At 43.0% G+C, this 21,074-nt stretch overlaps 1 protein-coding gene across 2 annotated transcripts in view; it reads left to right on the top strand.

Moving 5' to 3' along the window:
* Positions 1-21,074, top strand: part of LOC147883031 (synaptotagmin-2-like) — a 93,405-nt gene that overhangs the window by 33,266 nt on the left and 39,065 nt on the right. The window contains exons 9-14 of one of the 2 annotated variants that reach the window (XM_087399693.1): positions 162-296; positions 514-735; positions 15,223-15,501; positions 15,618-15,773; positions 17,006-17,063; positions 17,149-17,264. In XM_087399693.1, the coding sequence (XP_087255819.1) occupies positions 162-296; positions 514-735; positions 15,223-15,501; positions 15,618-15,773; positions 17,006-17,063; positions 17,149-17,159 (861 nt within the window). In that variant the 3' untranslated portion in view covers positions 17,160-17,264. Of the gene's footprint in view, positions 1-161; positions 297-513; positions 736-15,222; positions 15,502-15,617; positions 15,774-17,005; positions 17,306-21,074 lie in introns of those variants that run through there. The other variant, XM_087399692.1, reaches the window with a different exon arrangement.

Here is a 21,074-nt window from a genome sequence, read left to right as displayed (position 1 = left end):
GTGTAAAGCCCTGTCTCTAGCTTTTAAAATAGCCCCTATTTTACTATCTAAAATCCTGCACTTGCTCTCCTGATTGCTCGAGGTGATCTGTGATACGTGGATACATTCATCATTGAAGATTTGTATCATTATAATTTTCTGATTTTATTGTGACTAATCAGGTTAAATATGTTGCTGATGGCTCAACCATATTCTGGGCTGCTGGGCCAAAGAAAAGTGTCCTCGCAGATCGTGCTGAGAACTGTGGGAAGGACATTGCGATGGAGATACCGATTGATGGGTGTGGTGATTCTAAGGCATCTTCCAGAACCTTCTCATAAATTCAAGACCTGTTAATTGGATGTGACATTATTTAAGAGGCAAACGGTTTGAAAGTCTGATGTCCAATAACTTGAGAATACTTATAGAGTGTTCATAGAAATATGATGCCAGCAGCCAAGATGCCGTAATACAACCTTTGATGCAAGAAACCTCACTTTTGGGGTTTCACCTTGATCTATTTTTGTTGTGCAGCTATTCGTGAAGCTTCTAGTCAAGGAGTGGCAATTTACAGATGGATCAAGGACTGATGGTAACGTTATGTACAGAGCACTGTCAGGATCACTTAGTTCTTTGCCTAGTTTTGAAGCGCATACAGGGAGAACATTGAAGATCACAGTATTGGAAGGTAGAAATCTTGCTGCAAAAGACAGATCTGGAAAGAGTGACCCGTATGTACGGCTACGGTATGGAAAGGTAGTACAGTGGGTTCTTTCCTCTGTAAAAATTAGTCCTGTTCTGCAATAAGAGTCTCAGAATTGAAGAGCAATAGAAAGTATGAATTTATTCTTGTCGCTTGCTGTCTGATGGAATTAATGTTTGAGGGAGTCCATAAAAGCCTAGTGTTTTGCAATTGTTTTACAAAAAAAAAGACCGTTTTTAATTTTGGTTATACTTTTAGGGTTATAGTATTGCTTTGAAGGTTTTGTTCTATCCATTGCTCTGAGTATCTGATAGGCATAATTCTAAAACATTGATTTTTACTTGTTTTCTTGTTCCAGCCTTTTGGCAGACTAAGTAGCAGCAATCATAACGACTTTAATGGCTGGCAATGTCTATGAAAGTATTGACCTTAGCTGTGCCATATTCAGGATCAGGAGAACCAAACACATGAATACTAGTGGTTTGAGGCACCGGGAGTGTCTGGTGTAGACTTTGTTGCAGATTCTGGCAGAAGAGTAGGGAATGACCTAATACTTCAAAAGCAACCAATTGTAGGGCAAGGGATTATACTTAGGCGACCGGTCAGTATGTGGGAATTCCAGCCAGAAACATACATATTGTTAAGTGTGCAAAACTGTGCACCTGAGTTCTAGGTTTGTGCCGATAAGGGATTGCACCATTACAGTCGAACAAAGCATGTGTTTGAATTGCAGAGTTGAACAGTATGTCATGGTATTGTTAATTCTTGTCCAAGGCTAAGCTGTTGGCTTTGCTTATCTCAGGGGATTACATACTGAGATTCCTGCATCTTAGAACAGTGAGAGCTGAAAAGTGTTGTCTTGGCAAGAAAATGCTTACTTGGAACTTGGGTAGCCATAAGACGATCTTTTAGATTGGACAGGTGGAAATCGGTTTCATAGTCATGTTGCCCGGAAGGATAAGATGACCTGCAGATAAATACACATCTTTTCAATTCCTGTCCATGTAGCAGATACTTTTACCTCGTTGGTGAAGTGTTTGCTTAAAATTGTGATTGATGTATGTTAAAAGCATGGATCATTATACCCCTTCATCTGGTGCCTGCTTGAGCTCTCCTTTCACACTGCTTTCTGCATTCCATTGCCCTTCTTTTGGTGTAGTCAAAAGACTCTTGCAGCATGGTTCAGCCCCTAAATCTCTGCCTTGTAACTCCTGAGTCCTGACTTGTGGCTTGAGGTCATCGTCCTTGGATTCATCTGGCAATTGATAAAGTTAAGGCCTGCTTGTCTTCTATGTCTTGCATTTATGCTAGTTCTTATGCTTCTCAACCTTTCAGGCTAGGTAGAAATCCATCCTTCTGGGTTTGTGTATGCTTAGCTTACTTTCATAACAGGTCCAACCCATATGCAACAGCTGACCTATATCTTGTGCATTATTCAGGCAAGAAGATCCAATGAGCATGCTGCAACCTCTAGCAACTTGCAAAGGACTTGGGTGCTAGGGATTTGAGTGGCATATGCTGTAGATGTTAACTAATAGAGTTGGTTGTCCACAACTGTTGTGTATATTAATTCCAAGATGTGGCAATGCATTATTAATGTACACTAGAGAATCTGGCAGGTCTGACTTGCACCTTACTTCAGAGAGGCTGCTTGAGGCAGTAATTGGGACTAAAGTAGGATTTGGAAAGCCAACCTTGATTGTGATTACACTTATCATTGGACAGCCTGTAGTGACTTTGAGGCGGTTTCCTTTCTCAAATTCCATCCTTTTTAATGGCACAAGGAGACCCTTTTAAAAGGGCGAGCATTAGTTGAGGCGCTTCTTTCAGATTTGAAGGACCTAATGAGTCATCGTACTCTTCTCGCCCGTGCAAAAGCCATGAATAGGTGAAAAACATCCTCTATCACAGCTGGGCATCTCTTGCAGTAGCCATCAGGCTTCCCTATCATGTGTCGTCTTGAATGCAGAGATGGACACCTTGTTTCTCAGGGATGTCTTTCTCTAGAGTATGTCGAAATTAAAGCTCCACATTTTGCTATCATCTCTCTTCCTCCATTTGGCATTCAGAGTATTGATTAATTCTTTTTTGTCTCCAAAGGACCTCAGAATCAGTTTCAAAGAAGAGAAACCAGTCTATAAGAACCGCTTCAAGATGCTTATTTGGGAGCCCCCCTTTGAGTTAACCTTCGTTGAATCCCCAAGGGCCTTTCATAAAAAATTAGGGCCGATCCCTGTTCACTGGCCGAAAAATCTCTTTGGATCCTCTCTAGTTTTTCCATTTGGAACCCGCCTTACTCCATAAATCTCCCCAAAGCTCAATTCCCTTCTTGCTTAGATGAGAAGCATATGTCAAGCCTGTACCATATCCTAACTGAAAATAACCGAGAACCATATTGAATGTGCAGCCATGAACTTGCCTCAGCTTTCCAGTTAGTCCTCTTTTTAAGAGCTTCCCAAGCCGATTTTCAGAGGTCATTGCTAGAAAGTTGGAAATATTAAGGCAGTGATCAATGTTGGGTTAGTAATAAGGTTAAGGGCATTTTTTGGCTCATGGAAGTCCCCCCCACTTAACCTCATTAGTGGTTGAGTTAGTGGTTTGTTAGGGTCTTAACCCCAGTTAGGGTTGCATTTTTACCACTGTATCTCATTTCAGCCTCACATTCTCAATACAACAAATTCGTTGTAGCTCCTTTCTTGCTCTTCTCACTTCCGTTTTCTCACAAATTGGTATCAGAGCAGGCGGCCCCTCACTACCTCGCACCTCCCGTGCCCTTGGGAAGCACCTCTATCGCGAAAAACTTCACTTTTGTCATGAAGAACCTCACTGCCCAGCCTTGTTTCAGTCAGCCGTCACCTTTACAGGCCAGGGCACTTCTTTTGGAGCACTCTTGGAGCTACCGCAGTGCTGGACGACGCATTTTGGAGGGATTTTGACTGGGTTTCACCTCTATTAGGGTGCTTTTAAGGGTTTTTGGCTGCTTTTGAAGGGTTTCAAACTGCTTCCACATTAGGGTAACAGAGGTTGCTTTTTGACAGTGGTGTAACCAGGCATATAAAAGGACTTGTTTGGCAAACTCTCTTCTGTGCCCATTGGCAAGAAAGTTTCTGGTGCAAACAATTCTTCTTATCCCGTTAGAGGAGTTAGTCCTCTAATTGAGAGCTTCCCAAGCCCTCCTAATAGATTTTCAGGGGTCATTGCTAGAAAGTCAGAAATATCAAGGCAGTGGTCAATGTTGGGTTAGTAATAAGGTCAGGGGCATTTTTTTGCTCATGGAAGTCCCTCCCCCCCCCTAACCCCATTAGTGGTTGAATTAGTGGTTTGTTAGGGTCTTAACCTCAGTTAGGGTTACATTTTTACCACTGTATTTCATTCCAGCGTCACCTTCTCAATACAACAAATTCGTTGCAGCTCCTTTCTTGCTCTTATCACTTCCATTTTCTCATGAATTGGTATCAGAGCAGGCGGCCCCTCACTACCTCGCACCTCCCCTGCCCTTGGGAAGCACCTCTGTTGTGAAAAACTTCACTTTTGTCATGAAGAACCTCACTGTCCAGCCTTGTTTCAGTCAGCCGTCACCTTTACAGGCCAGGGCACCTCTTTTGGAGCACTCTTGGAGCTGCCGCTGTGCTGGACGACGCATTTGGGAGGGATTTTGACTGGTTTTCACCTCTATTAGGGTGCTTTTAAGGGTTTTTGGCTGCTTTTTAAGGGTTTCAAACTGCTTTCACATTAGGGTAACAGAGGTTGCTTTTTTGATAGTGGTGTAACCAGGCATAAAAAAGGACTTTTTTGGCAAATTCTCTTATGTTCCTATTGGCAAGAAAGTTTCTGGTGCAAACAATTCTTCTTATCCTGTTAGAGGAATTAGGGAGATCTTGCTCACAACTGTGAATCAGTTTCAAAGAAGAGAAACCAGTCTGTAAGAACTGCTTCAAGATGCTTATTTGGGAGCGCCCCTTTGAGTTAACCTTCGTTGAATCCCCAAGGGCCTTTCGGAAAAAATTAGGGCTCATCCCTGTTCACTGGCCCAAAAATATCTTTGGATCTTCACTAGTTTTTCCATTTGGAACCCACCTTACTCCATAAATCTCCCCAAAGTTCAATTCCCTTCTTGCTTAGATGAGAGGCATGTGTCAAGCCTGTACCATATCCTAACTGAAAATAACTGAGAACCATATTGAATGTACAGCCATGAACTTGCCTCAGCTTTCCAGTTATTCCTCTTTTTGAGAGCTTCCCAAGCCCTCCTAATAGATTTTCAGAGGTCATTGCTAGAAAGTTGGAAATATTAAGGCAGTGGTCAATGTTGGGTTAGTAATAAGGTTAGGGGCATTTTTTTGCTCATTGTAGTTCCCCCCCCTTAACTACATTAGTGGTTTGTGAGGGTCTTAACCTCAGTTAGGGTTACATTTATACCACTGTACTTCATTTCAGCCTCACATTCTCAATACAACAAATTCGTTGCAGCTCCTTTCTTGCTCTTCTCTCTTCCATTTTCTCACAAATTGGTATCAGAGCAGGCGGCCCTCACTACCTCGCACCTCCCCTGCCCTTGGGAAGCACCTCTGTCGTGAAAAACTTCACTTTTGTCATGAAGAACCTCGCTGTCCAGCCTTGTTTCAGTCAGCCGTCACCTTTACAGGCCAGGGCACCTCTTTTGGAGCACTCTTGGAGCTGCCGCAGTGCTGGACGACGCATTTTGGAGGGATTTTGACTGGGTTTCTCCTCTATTAGGGTGCTTTTAAGGGTTTTTGGCTGCTTTTTAAGGGTTTCAAACTGCTTTCACATTAGGGTAACAGATGTTGCTCTTTGACAGTGGTGTAACCAGGCATAAAGGAATTGTTTGGTAAGTTCTCTTCTGTTCCTCTTGGCAAGAAAGTTTCTGGTGCAAACAATTTTTCTTATCCCGCTAGAGGAATTAGGGAGATCTTGCTCAAAACTGTGAATGGCTCTTATCTCCTGTCTTTATGACGTTTTGTTTTTAAGAATATTTGTTTCCTCTTTCATGGGAAGGGGATATTGCGATTATTTTGAAGATGATAAGTGTATGGTTTGAGATAGAAAAAAAGAGTATACCTTGGTAATGTTTGGTACTCTCTGTCGTGGACTGTTTCAGCTTGACAGTTTAGAGAAGTGGTCACAAAATGCTTGTATTGTTACTACTTCTACCTCTACCATGCATAATGCAGAGTTGTTGCATTGGGCATGTCAACTATAGCGGCTTGATGTTCTTACAGAGATATCAGATGGTTGATGTATTGCCACATTTGGAGGTTTTTCCAAAATATGTTTGTGAGGGTTCCATTGTTGGTAATATGTACAGATTTTCATTTCCGAAGGATGATGTTGTTCGGGTTGTATTGCAGCTAATTCTATTGATGTTTGCGGTCCCATGAGGACTCCATCTTGGGCAACATCTCTACGTTGTCACATTTGTTGATGATTTTTCAAGGTTTGCTTGGGTGTTTCCACTCAAGGAAAAATTAGAAGTTTGTATAGTCTTCAAGCATTTGAATTGTAAGATTTGGAACTTTTGCATTACTACTTGGGCATTCAGTTTATGCAGAATGATTCTAGCATTGTTATGACAACAGTTCAGGTTTCAGGACTGCAAACCCATTTCTAATCCCATGGAGCCAGGGTGTTATATATGTGTGCGTGTGTACAATATTGGGATAGATATTTAGTTTGCAGTGTCGCAGTTGAGCAGGTTTATGCACAAGCCCAAGGGCACCATATTGGTAGGCTGTCAAGCGTGTTTTCTGCTACTTGCGATTAAGGCACACAGTCATTTGGATTGATATTTCCTGGGAGTGTGACTTGCAGTTGCATGCTTACATTGACTTAAATTGGGATGTGATTATGACACTCGACAGTCGTACTAATGGAAACTAGGTTAGGGACATTTTCCCCTCTTTGAGGTATTCCCCTTTAACCACTGTTAGTGGTTGAGTTAGTTGTTGGCAAGGGTCTTAACCCCAATTAGGGTTACACCCTAGGGTTTTAGGGTTTTATACCCTTGTACTTCATTTCAGCCTCACACTCTCATTGAAGATTTTGGATAAAACCTCTTTGGCCCTATGGTCAAGAAATTTCTAGCCAGCAAGATAGATGAGATGTCATCAGATCTAGTAAACATATGAACTATCCATTTGGCTGCTCATGCTTGGTGAATATCCAATATTGAAAAAGCGAAACTTAGGATTTGGGAAACCAAGAATAGATGCAACTTGGTAGGAGGCTTTCAGTAGAGAATCATGCCCTCTATCCGTTGTCTGCTAACTTGTAGGCTGCTTGCTGATAATCCACTATTTCATCAAAAAAAGGGAAACTTTGGATTTGGGCAGCCACGAATTGATGCAACTTGGCAGGAGGCTTGTACTGCAGAGAATCAGGGCCCTCTAGTGATCAATTGGGGTCTAATTTTAAGGAGGCACTTCCTTCTAATTTGCCTCTTGTTCATAGGAGGACAAAGCAATTGCATATATTATGCACATGATTACTAGGCATTCTGAGGCTGTAAACAAGAGAATCTTGGTAGTCAATACTAGAGATGTGCCAGTATCGAGTCCACCACAACAAATACTCACCAAAACAAGAAACGGTAAGCATATTTCAATCTCGACTATAAATTGAGGAGCGATCTATCAAAAATGAGTGTAAGGTACTCATGTTGGGTACAGAAGTAAGTGCAATGCAGCTTTCTCCCTTGCCTGTTTCCTTCAAGATGTTAAGACAACTGGTAAGTATCTACAGAATAGTTTAAGAAACATGGATACTAGAGATGTGCCAGTATCGAGTCCACCACAACAAATACTCACCAAAACGAGAAATGGTAAGCATATTTCAATCTCGACTATAAATTGAGGAGGGTCCTATTAAATGAGTGTAAGGTACTCATGTTGGGTACATAAGTAAGTGCAATGCAGCTTTCTCCCTTGCCTGTTTCTTTCAAGATGTTAAGACAACTGGTAAGTATCTACAGAATAGTTTAAGAAACATGGATACTAGAGATGTGCCAGTATCGAGTCCACCACAACAAATACTCACCAAAACAAGAAATGGTAAGCATATTTCAATCTCGACGATAAATTGAGGAGGGTCCTCTCAAATGAGTGTAAGGTACTCATGTTGGGTACATAAGTAAGTGCAATGCAGCTTTCTCCCTTGCAAGTTTCTTTCAAGATGTTAAGACAACTGGTAAGGATCTACAGAATAGTTTAAGAAACATGGATAATAGAAGTGAGAGGGGGGAAGGTGAGTGGAAGAAGTACAAGAGGGAGAGAGTGAGAGAGAGCAGACTCCAAAATGTGCGGGTGTGAAGTGATGAGCCACACCACAAACTCTTAAGTTTTATTAGGATTAGGTTTTTTCCCCTATGACTGTCTTAAGACAGTCATAGGTGTCATAACTTTAATAAAAGGGGTGGCAATGTGCCTTTACCCCAACAACCTCCCACCTAAAGGCCAATATGCCTAAAGGGGAGAAAAGAATAAAAATTACAGCAATATACAGTTACTGTATACGAGACCATAAAATAAGAGTGGTCTCATCCTAATCCCATGATGTGGCGGCAATGTGCAAACCGCTCTGTAGGCAAGCTCTTAGTGAGTAAATCTGCAGGATTATCATCAGTATGCACCTTCACAAGCTCAAGTCGCTTGTCTTCCAGTACCTCCCTGATGAAATGATATTTCACATCTATGTGCTTGGTCTTCTGATGAAAGACCGGAACATGATAGCACTCTGACTATCACAATGCAAAACTGGCATATCTCTTGTAATGCCCAAGTCTCCCACCAGCCGAGTAAGCCATATTGCTTCCTTGCAAGCCTCAGTGGCTGCAACATATTCAGCTTCAGTGGTTGATAGTGCAACGCATTTCTGCAACCGAGATACCCATGATATAGCACCTCCTGCAAATGTGAAAATATAACCGGTAGTAGACTTCCGGTTATCTGCATTCCCTGCATAGTCTGAATCTGTAAAACCATGCACCAATGCATCCTGCCTACCATAGCATATGCACAAGTCTTTGATACCCTTGAGATACCTCAAGACACCTTTCACTGCTTCCCAGTGCCGCTTGCCTGGATTTGCCATATACCTGCTGATGACTCCCACCGCAAAAGCAATATCCGGACGAGTGGCAACCATGGCATACATCAAAGAACCAATTGCAGATGCATACGGAACCTTGGCCATCTCAGCCTTATCATCATCTGATCTGGGGCTGTCCTTACTGTTGAGTTTTAAATGTGGAGGCAATGGGGTACTAATAGACTTCCCCCCCTCCAATTTTAACCTCTGCAGTACTTTGTCAATGTACTCCTTTTGTGACAGAAACAAAAGTCCCTTGGACCTGTCACGAGTAATCCGCATGCCAAGAATATGGTTTGCATCACCCAAGTCTTTCATGTCAAAAGACTTATGCAGTTGTTTCTTTAAAGCACTAATCTCAAGCTGAGATTTACTGGCAATCAGCATGTCATCCACATATAGAATGAGTAGCATCAAACTGCCATCCTTTGCCCGTTTAGTGTACAAGCAATGATCGGTCTCACACCTATGATACCCTTGGGATTGCATAAAGGCATCAAACTTCTTGTACCATTCTCTTGGTGCCTGCTTGAGTCCATACAAGCTCCTCTTGAGCTTACACACAAGCTGCTCTTTCCCTTTAACAGCATATCCCTCTGGCTGACTCATATAGATCTCATCATGTAGATCTCCGTGAAGAAAAGCAGTCTTCACATCCATCTGACATAAATCCATGTCCTCATGAGCAACAAGAGCTAACACTGCTCTCAAAGTAGTCATCTTGACTACAGGGGAAAAGATCTCATCAAAGTCAATACCTTTCTCCTGCTTAAATCCCTTGGCAACCAATCTGGCTTTATACCTCGGTAAAGCATTTGAATCCACTTTGACTTTGTAAACCCACTTGCATGGCAAAACCTTTCTGCCTGCAGGTAGCTGCACCAAGTCCCATGTATCATTTTGAAGTAGGGAGTCCATTTCTGACTGCATGGCTTTCTCCCACTTCCTTTTCTCTGTTCTTCCCATAGCTTCCTTGAAGCTGGAAGGCTCACCACAATGTGTCAGCATGATAAAATCAGCCACATTATTGGCTCCTGGAACAAACCTGGCAGGAGGCCGTTGTACACGGGTGCTCCTCCTAACAAAATGTTCCGGATTAGTAGGCTGCTGTCCAGCCTGTTCGTCATGCATGACGGGTGGCTGTACCACCATATCTGGCTGTTCTACAGCCCCATCTGCTGGCATATCCAGTGGTGCATCATTGGCAAAATTATCTGGCTGATTTCCAGCCTGTATACCCTCTTGAACAGGGTTATCTGCAGCAGCCTGCTGCTGCATATAAAAGGGTATTCTTTGCTGTCCAACATCATCATAAATAACCCTCCTGTATTCCACAGGTTGCAGGGGTTCCTTGTGTACACTATCCTCTTTAAAGATGACATCATTGCTGCATATAATCTTCCGTTTAACGGGATCCCATAACCTGTACCCCATTTCACCTTCGTCACCATAACCCATAAAGATGCATCTGAGAGACTTTGGCTCCAGTTTGGTGCGCAGTTCTTTGCGTACATGAGCAAAGCACTCGCAGCCAAACACACGTAAGTGCTTGTATGAAGGTGGCTTGCCAGACCACACCTCCTCTGGCACTTTCAACTCCAAAGCCTTGTTTGGCGACCTGTTAATAATGTGAACTGCTGTTTGCACGGCTTCTGCCCAAAAGCCATGGGGTAATGCAGCATAAGACAACATACATCGAACCTTCTCCTGAATAGTTCGATTCATCCACTCACTTACACCATTTTGAGATGCATTATGAGGGGCTGTGAGTTCCTGTTTAATGCCCTTAGCTTCACAAAACTGTACAAAAGCATGTGACACATACTCACCCCCATTATCGGATCTGAGGCATTTCAGCCTACGACCTGTCCGATTCTCAACCTGAGCGACAAACTTCTTGAAAGCATCTAAGGCATCGCTTTTATGCTTTAAGAAATAGACCCACACTTTGCGTGTGGCATCATCAATAAAAGTAATGAAATACTTTGCACCCCCTAGTGATAACTGTGGCATCTCACACAAATCAGTGTGCACTAGATCAAGCGGTGCTCTATTCTGGGGAGTTCTCCTCTTATGAGGAGTCACAGAATGCTTGCCAAATATGCAATGATCACAAGTAGGCAAATCTGAAAAAGAAAGAGACGGCAGATAACCCAAACGTGATAGTTCTTGCATTCCTTTAACAGACCTGTGTCCCAACCGGCTATGCCACAATGAAACCTTTGGCAGCTCGGTTATGGCAACAACATGATTACCCACACTGGAAACATAAAGAGGGTACAAGGTATCACTCTTAAAACCCTCAGCCACTACAACCTGGCCATCAGTAATCACCCATTTGGAATCCCCAAATGTGGTGTGGTAACCACTGTCGTCCAATAAGCCAGTGCTAATCAGATTTTTCTTGATTTGCGGCACATGGCGAACACCATCAAGCATAAATGTGCGTCCATCAGGGAACACTATCTGTATACTGCCAATCCCTGCAATCTGACATGCATAGTTGTTCCCAAGGTGAACAACTCCATGAGTACCTGTGTAGGAAGTAAACCACTCCCTATGAGGAGTAACATGAAAAGAAGCACCTGAATCCAAGAGCCAGGTGTGCATGTCATGGCCATCAATAACCAAGGTATGTGCAATTACAGCAGAAGAACATAATACCTCATGTCTGTCACTGTCACTGTCCTCTGCTGCAACATTCACTGCATCCAAGTCATCTACCTTGGCCTTGCCTTTGCCTTTGCTTCCACTGCCTGCATCCTTTGTTTCAGCCTTTTTGGCTTTCTGATCCCGTATGAACTTGAAGCACTTAGACTTCACATGTCCCTTCTTGCCACAATAAAAGCATTCAATATCCTTTTTACCACGGGACTGACTGCGGGATTTGGACTTACTAGCAGATCTGCCCTTCTGCTGAGTCCTGCCTCTATCCTGTACCTGCAAGGCATTTGAAGACTTGCTGCTCGCATTATTCTTCCTGCTCATCTCCTCCATAAGGAGAGAGCTCTCTACATCAGCATACATAAGAGTGACATTCGAATTTGACAGGGTGGTCTTGAAAGTGTCCCAACTCTCAGGGAGGGTACACAACAAGAAAGTAGCCTTGAACTCCTCATCAAGGTTCAATCCCTGTGCAATAAGCTGTGTAAAGATGACATTGAACTCACTCAAGTGTCAGGTCATAGTTGTACCTTCCTTCATGCGAAGATCAACCAGCTTCTTCAACCAATAAACCTTACTGGCTGAACTCTTTTGGGCATATAACTCTGCTAGCCTCGCCATAGGCCATAAGAGGTCTTTTCAGCCTGAACATTGAACACAAGAGTATCAGAAATAGTAAGCATGATAGCTGCCCTTGCGGACAAATCAAGCTCTTCCCAGTCATCATTTGTCATGTCAGATGGCTTGACACCCTTCACCCTTATGGGCTTAGAAATCTTCTTTAACAGAAGTACATTCAAACACTGTTCTGCCCATAATGCATAATTGTGTGCCCCTTCCAACTTCTTTATGTTCAGAATTGATGATTCACTTCCCCCTGATGCCATATCAGATAAGGAAAGTACCTGACTTCCTGTAAGTCAAAAAAAGACTGAATAAAATTCTGATTTCTCAGAAAAAACCTGCTCTATCAAGAGCCAGGAGCACTCACAATAGTGCTGTTTTTACTGTTAGAAAATCTGCAGCAAAACAGAAAATTTCTCTCCAATTACTGTACCTTTTGACACATTGTACCGTGCTCAAATAGGCATAAAAACAGTAATTTCAGAATGCTGCATAAAAACAGTAATTGCAGAATGCTGCAGCTGCTCCACAAGTGCTTTAACAGTGCATCATCAGCTGACAAGGCACAAAACACTGCTGCATTGCTGTCCTGATCACTTCTCCCACCTCAGACGAGGTATTGCACTGATTTAATATGCATAAACCACTTGGCATAAACTGTTTTGTTCACTGAAAAAAAGGCTCCAGACACTTCAGCCTGTCACAAAACCTGCAACAGAAAATGGGATAAATCCCAAGCAATTACCCTTCTGCCAAGGGGATAAAAGGCATCTGAAGGTCTCAAACAGTAACTCAAGTGCTCTCAAGCAAAATCTGGGCAAAAGCCCCTTGATTTGACACCTGTACCAAGTGAAAACAACCTCAACAATGAGGGATAAGGCATACAATGTGCAAATCTCTTTGACAAAATCAATTAACAGTGTAATGCAAATACTGCCCTGTGTAGAAATGACATACACAGATCCCAACGTACAAACACTCAATGAGGAACCTTTTGAGCACTGTCAACGATGGACAGTTAGGGACCGAGTAAACTCGATGCGCCCTGGCCAAGCGTGGCTCAACTGAGGTTCTCTGAGTGTTGCACAAGAAATGTGACCTGCAAGAAAATGTCACCTCCACACTGCGGAAATCGAGACAAATGTGTGCACTCTGGCACCACACTACCTCAAGGCATACAAAGCATCAATTGCTGGGCAAAAGCCCTATGATCTGCTCACCCGTAAACTGAGATTCAAACCCAGTAAAAGCATATATCCTCTGTCAGATGCATAAATCCCGATATCTATGCACAAGTCCTCCACGCAGAAAGAAAATAACTGAGAAAGTACTTGCTGTACTTCATGCAATGCAATGCACCTCGGGTAAAACCCAAATCTCCTCGCTGTACCTGAGCAGGGTACAGATCCAAGGAGAGAGTTCGAAATGTACTCCTCTGATGCAGATCCAAACCAGAAAATGCACCTCCCTGTCGGAAAAAAAAAATCCGGAAGCAACTCCCTGTCACAGTCTGTACGGCGATCCGTACTGTACGGTAGAAGGCTGTCCGTACGGCTGTACGGCCGACGTCTGTTCGTACGGATGTACGGACGACGTACGTCCGTACTGTTGTACGGCGCGCGAAATGGCGCCTGCGCCTGCGCGATGCGCTGCCCGTTGCAGCCCGCGCTGCCTCGCTGCGCTGCCCTGCGCGATGCGCTGCCGCCCTGCTGTCCCGCTGGCCCGCGATGCACGTTGGCTGCTGCCCTGCTGTCCCGCTGACCCGCGCTGCCTGCTGCGCTGCCCTGCGCTGCTGTTGCGCTGCCTCGCTGCAGCCCTGCTGGCCACTAGGGCAAAGAGGTAGGGGAAGTGGGTAGACGGAGTGGAGAGGGAGGGGTAGGCAGGGGTAGGAAGGGAGTGAGGCTGGCTCTGATACCAGTTGAGAGGGGGGAAGGTGAGTGGAAGAAGTACAAGAGGGAGAGAGTGAGAGAGAGCAGACTCCAAAATGTGCGGGTGTGAAGTGATGAGCCACACCACAAACTCTTAAGTTTTATTAGGATTAGGTTTTCCCCCCTATGACTGTCTTATGACAGTCATAGGTGTCATAACTTTAATAAAAGGGGTGGCAATGTGCCTTTACCCCAACAAGAAGATACTGGTATTGTATAAGTAGATCATGATAAAAGGTGAGGAGGCACATTCATGGAATTTACATGAGAGTGCTGTGGACTGAATTGACCTTGGGACAGTCACAACTTATGATTGCTGGGTGATTTCAACATGGCTGAAACAAAAATGAAGATGAGTGGGAGCTATTGTAATTCTTGGATCTTAGGATTACTCAATCTTCTTTAGGTTTAGAAGTTGACTTTATGATAAATGACAACAACCTAAGTATGCTGTGTTGAATATCATACCAATGCCCCACATTGACTCAAACATATCTGATATGGCTGAATATGGAGTGATTACTTCCTAGTTCTATATGTCCTCTCGTCTTTACACAAGTAAGATCCCCTTATCTTGTTAGTAATTTAAGCCTAATACTTCTTTAAAAGGGCTGTAATAAAAGAAAAGTAGTGAAGAAACTCTGCTTTGTCCTATGTTGTAGTCATTATTTCTTTTGAGTCTTGAGGATGCTGTAAATGCTATGGCTGATGGAAAAGCCCCGGATTGCAAATTTTACAAAGCTCAATGGGCATGCTTGTATACCCTCTAGTCTCCATGAGAGCTGGTGGGTTTTTAAGCTGTCCCAAGTCTATGGACAAAAGGCATGTGAGGTAGCTAGGGTCCTCATTGAGATCGTTAAGGAACACTCCAAAGAAAATGTTCTCGGTAGAAGCAGTCTTTTTCGGAATTTTGATGTGTGTATGTTGGAAGAGGGCATGCTTAGGCTTCTTGCCCCTTGAGAAAGACAAGGCCTAGAACCACATTGACACTGACAACTAGGGTTCCGCACCTTGTGGGTTTGGTTGGAGTGTATGAGGTCGTATATGCAAGGGAATGAGGAATGCTTGCTTGCTGCCTTTATATATGAAAGGTCGGTTTATTTTTTGCATGTTCTAATGTTCATACTGTTGGGTCCTGGTCCTCTTTTTTGGCTTTGTTGAGTTGTCCATGTGTTTCCTTCAAGCCTGTTGGATTAACATATATGCATTTATCATGTGCAGATTGAACGCAAAACAAAGACAGTGAAACAAGATCTGAACCCTATTTGGAAGCAGGCTTTTGAGTTTCTTGAGATAGGAGGTGGGGAGTATTTGCAACTAAAATGCTATGATGCAGATTATCTTACGGATGAGAGTTTGGGAAGTGCACGGGTCAATTTGGAGGGGTTCGAAGATGGAATGTCAAGGGATGTTTGGATACCACTTGAAAAAGTCAACACTGGAGAGATAAGGTTGCTGATTGAGGCTTACAACTCTGATTCAGAGGCAGAAAATATTCAGGTTCTCATTTTCTTCTATCCTTTCCTATCATCTTTTCACCAATATGCAGAATTCATTGTTTCTGAGCTCTGTGCTTTGTTGGTTTTTTGCTGAAGATATATTTTGAATGCCTCTAGAATGGATCGAGGGATGATCTTGATATTGACTTGAAAAAGGGAGGGATTCTAGAGGTTGTATTGGTAGAAGCTCGGGATCTTGTTGCAGCAGACTTGCGTGGCACAAGCGATCCATTTGTCACTGTTCACTGTGGTAGTGAAAAATGGACGACAAAGGTGCGTGGTGAATCTTAATCCAACTTCAGGTTAAAATTGCCAATTTGATGTATTGGTTTCCAACCTTACAAGCAGTAGTAAAGAATCCCTCAAGAGTTTTGTTCCTTCCATGTTTGGTATTTTAAACTCCTAGGGTATCCAAGAGAAAGGAAATGTTTGCCTCACATCGACTCAAACATTTCTGATTTGGCAAGATATGGAGTCATTTCTTCCCAATTCCATAGATTTTCCAGCCTTTGTACAACTAAGGAGTCTTTTATCACTCAATGTAGTAATTTGATCACTTTACTAATACACACACAAGAGGTACAATCCAAGAAAAATAATGAAAAAAGTACGCACAATCTTAGATATGAAGTCTTTTATCTATGGTGTATCGGCCTTAGGTATGTTTAGAATGATTGAACATAAGCTGAAAACAAAAAGCGGGGAGCTGAATAGCACGTTTTTTTTTAAGTTTCAAAAGAGAGTTTGATTGAGTATGCATGTGCTTTCTAAGTTAGGAATGTAATTTTGCATCTTTGTAGGAAGCGGTACATAAGTGTAAGAGGTCCATTTAGTTTTTTATGTTTTAAATAAGAGAGAGAGAGAGAGAGAGAGAGAGAGAGAGAGATTTTATTCCTGTTTTTTGGAAGATTTTGTTTCTTGATGTGCTTGTTTATTTTTGCTTAGTCACCTTCTTCCTTTCTTCTTTATTTCTTGTTTTCTTTATCTATTGTTTGTTTGACGTATTTTAGTAAGCACTGGGTTTGCCCAAGAGACTCCTTTGGTCTTCAGAAACCCAGTATAGCTGCTTATGCTTGGGCACTGATGACGATATAAGTGTTGCTTTGCTTGCTAAGTATGTCTTTCTTTTGTTTTTTAAAACTTTTTTCTTCTCTTTCGGTTTCTCTTTTATTTTCTGTGTAAATTTTGGACTTTAGAACAACAAAAAATCTAAATTTGTATGATTGGACATATTCTAGTCTTACAAAGGTATATAAAAATTTGAACTTGCTATTGAATACTTTTGTAAAATTTTAAAGTTCTTGTCCTAACTACCTTATGTTCTGAAAGGTAGTTTTGTTAACATTTAATTGACTTTTCTCAAGGGCAATCCACATAAGGTTGTAGACTAAATTGCTTTGGCGTAGATGTGGAACCGAAGAAAGATAACAAAGAAGTAGTTTTTAATGAGAGTGCTAAATACAAAACAGATTCCTCCCTCTTACTCTCAGTTTTCTTATCAACAGGTTGTACAGAGGACGCTGCATCCACAGTGGAACGAGACTTTTGAAATCAAAGACAATGGTAAACCTTTAGTTCTCTACGTCAAGGATCACAATGATGTGTTTCCTGATACTCATATTGGGCATTGCAACGTTGAATATGAAAGGCTGCCAGTAAATCAGAGAGTGGACAAATGGATTCCATTGCAAGGCATAAGAAAAGGGGAGATACATGTGCAAGTAACGCGTCATAAGTTTTGTAGGCGATCTACCAGCCATGGATATTTGAATTCCCATTCCATGCTGTTGAAAAAGTCAGCGAAGGTATGCCTTTTTTTCATGAATGTTGGGCGAAGCAGGTGAATTTTTGGCTTAAAGTTGTGAGTTTTCTTTCTTGTATAGTATCAGGTCTAGATGTGTAGAGAAACTAGATTATGTTGAACTGGGGATAATACAGATATTTTGCCATACTTTGATGACCATTGAAGAGGGAGAAGCCCTATTGTCACACCTGTTGTAGCAATCCTTCCACTTCCCTCACCCCCTTTACTCTTCTTTGTATAATGTAGAGCCTCTTCCTCCTTTCATTTCTTTCCCCCCCGTCTTGTCTTCCCTTGCCCCTCTCTCTCTCTATGTGTGTGTGTGTGTGTGTGTGTGTAGACACATGTATGTATGGGTTCCTTATTGGGTTCTATGGACCTTATGGAAGGACCACAACCATCGGGTCTTTGGTGTATCCCTCTCTTGCTAAATATAAGTTCACCTCGGCATCTATGGCATTCATTCTATGATTGTCTACATGCGCGGGATTTAGATTATCCTGCTTTTTTTTCATGTAATGATATCTTATGATGCTTGTAACTGGAGGTCCCTGCTTTTGGGACTGTTTCTTGTAATATAACGTTCAATGGATTTCATTAAAAAAAAAGTGTGCAGACACATGTATGTATGTATATCTAAGTCCGCTGGAAACCGTACAGGATCTATGGGATAGGAAGCCACTATTAAAGTGACAATAGCTCTTTACATCCATTTGATACAATTTTTGGAACTTCCTAGTTGTTTACTATATGCTTGGCCAGCCAGCATGCCATGTCCTTTACTGTGGTCTCCCCAAATTTCTTTAAGGTATGCACCCAGTTGTTTGGCTGGTTGACTCATGAGGACTCTTATGTGAGAGAGAGAAAGAAAGAAAGTCTATTAAGGTCCACGGGAGACGAACAGGTCTATGGGACAGCAAAAGAACCCAGCTAATACATTTATTCAAGGAGGACACAAGGCAGCCCCCAAGGAGTGCATACAACGACTCTGAATTATTATAAGATACGTACATTGTAGTTCGAAAATGAAGACAATAAACAACCATACATCAATTTAAAGACTAAGGGTCTTTTGGTTTGGACTTGAACTCCTTGATGAGCTCAGGCCACGCCGTCATGATATACTGCTCTTTTTCCATCCTTCCTAGCAGCCTTGACCTTGGCTAGTTTTGTTGCCTTTTGGTTCAGTTGAGATCGTGTGAGTACTTCTGCTATCCACATCTTGGTACCTTTCAGCTCAAGTACAAAGACACAGACTGGCTCCAAAGCCTTGGTGCCCCTTTCGGTATTTCTTTATTAATTGAAGAGTCCCACAAGTAGATTACACAATGAGTACAAACTCACTCACATTCAGTACTCTTCCCACTCCAAATCCTCTACCTTCAAGGCATCTAATCCAAGTGCACCACTAGAATTCCCACTCGCAAGGCATACTCAGGCATTCACTTCTGATCTGACCCAACTGAGAGGCATTTAGGCATCCAAACCACTGGCAAACTGAGCTCAAGGCAGCCTCAAGGCTATCACATGCATCCACACTATCCTTAGGCCTTCCACAAGAGCACCCTTGCCTCTGGGTGCTTGCTAGAACCTGTAGGAGTCCTGAAAGGACTGCAAACATGCCACATGCACCCCTGCACTTGGGTGCAAAGTGACACATTGGCTACATCGACACGTGTGTAATAGCTCCCTAATAGGAGATTTTGTCATATGCTATGACCCCTTGTCCAGGGACAGTTAGGCACAAGCTACGCAAGTCAATCTCTCAGCCTTAGGTCAAGTCAGAAGATCAGTCCTTGTTCACTAGTAGAGAACCATAGGGAAGTGTTTCTGTCTTAGGTTTAGGGATAGAGGTTTAGGTCCAGCCTAGAATAGGAGCCCTTCTGGGCCCCCTCAGGGCTGGAACAAGTGAAGAGATTGGCAGGGGAAGGGCTGATTTTATAGGCTACCCTGCACCCCTCCGTAGGCTGCCATTTATGGGGCATAGGGTTGCCATTTATGGGGGCTAGAGCTGCCATATATGGGGCCTAGGGCTGCCATTTATTTGGGCTAGGGCTGCCTTTATGGGGCCTAGGGCTGCATTTAGGGGGCCAAGGGACCAGCCAACCAGCCCCAAAAGCCCTATAAATAGGGGGCCTCCAGGCCCTCTTTCCTCATTCAGTCCTCCTAGCACTTTAGTCTCCTACAACTCCTCCTCAGCCCCCTCTGAACAGCTTGACACTCACCCTCAGTGGCCCTCTGACCAGCCTTAGCCTTCGGCATCAGTTTAGCCCTCTAGGAAGGTGTTTTTGTAGAGCATTAGACGGGGAGTCGGGACAGCAAAAGGAGTAAGGTTAGGTGTCTGTTTCAGCAGCTCTTTTTAGTTATCTTTTACATTTTTACACAGCTCATTCTCAGCTCTCTTATAGGATCTATCACTCCTAGCTTTCACTCTCTCATTCACGCAGGAATTTTGCATTCCGGTGGACAGCACAAGCCTCTCCCTTGCCTTGCAGAAGCGTCCTATATCGTCAGTGTGGACAGCATCAAGGTCTTGGTATTGGTCGGCGTTGCCTCTCAGGTCTTTGGGTCTGTTCTACGTGTGTACAGTGAGCCCTTTAGAAGCGCGTTCCGTGCTCTCTCGAAGAGTGTTCTTTGTATTTCTCAGTTCTCCAAGTATAAAGCAAATTCTCCCTTGATTGGGGGAGGGGGCCCTCAGTGGGTACAGGGACCCAATCGGTTGTCGACTCTATTCTCTCTACCCTCATCTCCTTTCTCTCTCTATGGTGTAGAATGCTAATTCCTCACTAAAGGTTTAAAGAAGGTCTTGCTGTGAATTACACGATCAGATTACTGTTGCATGTTACAAAACAACACGCATGCATTGCAGCCGTACGGACGTCCATACAGTCCGTACGAAAATTTCTAGAAAGTTGAAAAATGACTTTTGGCACTTTCTAGAAATGCGTACTAGCCTTGAAACAACTGAAACATGCTTAAAATGGCTCAAAACAGGTTTGAAACAGCTGAAACAGCTCAAAAACTGCATTGAAACCGGCCTTCAATAACTAAAAGGATAATGATCTTCTTCTACTCAGTCATAAACTTCATAAAGAGCCACAATGCAAGCTTCAGTCACTTCAATCACTTAGCACAACTTAGAAACAAACTTCAACAACAACAAAGGTGAGGCTAGAATGCCCCTGCTCAATGAAAATAGTACAGAGTGCACCCACTGGCCCCAAATGCCTTGGCGCCCCTTACGGTATTTATTTAATGCTTCTGAATGGAAACGCTTTACAACAGGGGTTCAACCATGCACTGTTCCTCTCTGCAAATCCTCTACCTGTCTTCAAGGCATCTAATCCAAGTGCACCACTAGAATTTCCACTGGCAAGCATACTTAGGCATTCACTTGTGATCTGACCCAACTGAGTGGCATTCATGCTTCCAAACCATTGGCAAACTAAGCTCAAGGCAGCCTCAAGGCTATCACATGCATCCACACTGTCTTAGGCCTTCCACAGGAGCACCCTTGCCTCTGGGTGCTTGCTAGAACCTATAGGAGTCCTGAAAGGACTGCAAACAACATGCATGTACTGCAAAAAGCTGCAAAACAAGAAAGAACATGGAAAAACAGAACCTAGAACCAATTCCCATTGTCTGTGGTAGAGAGGTGATCTCCTTCCTCGCACCTATCCTTTGTCTAGGCTCCCCACAGGGTGCAGGTGTCTTCCAGTAATCAGGATAAGAGAGAAATGAAGGTAGAGAGCGGAGGTTGAACAAGAAAGAGC

The sequence above is a fragment of the Dipteris shenzhenensis genome, chromosome 28 (assembly GCF_047967505.1).
Source record: "Dipteris shenzhenensis isolate YYH24624 ecotype China chromosome 28, Dip_SZ_1.0, whole genome shotgun sequence".
In the NCBI taxonomy this organism is placed as follows: domain Eukaryota; kingdom Viridiplantae; phylum Streptophyta; class Polypodiopsida; order Gleicheniales; family Dipteridaceae; genus Dipteris; species Dipteris shenzhenensis.
Note: the sequence above shows the minus strand (reverse complement) of the source record. Positions and strands in the feature narration are given on the sequence as shown.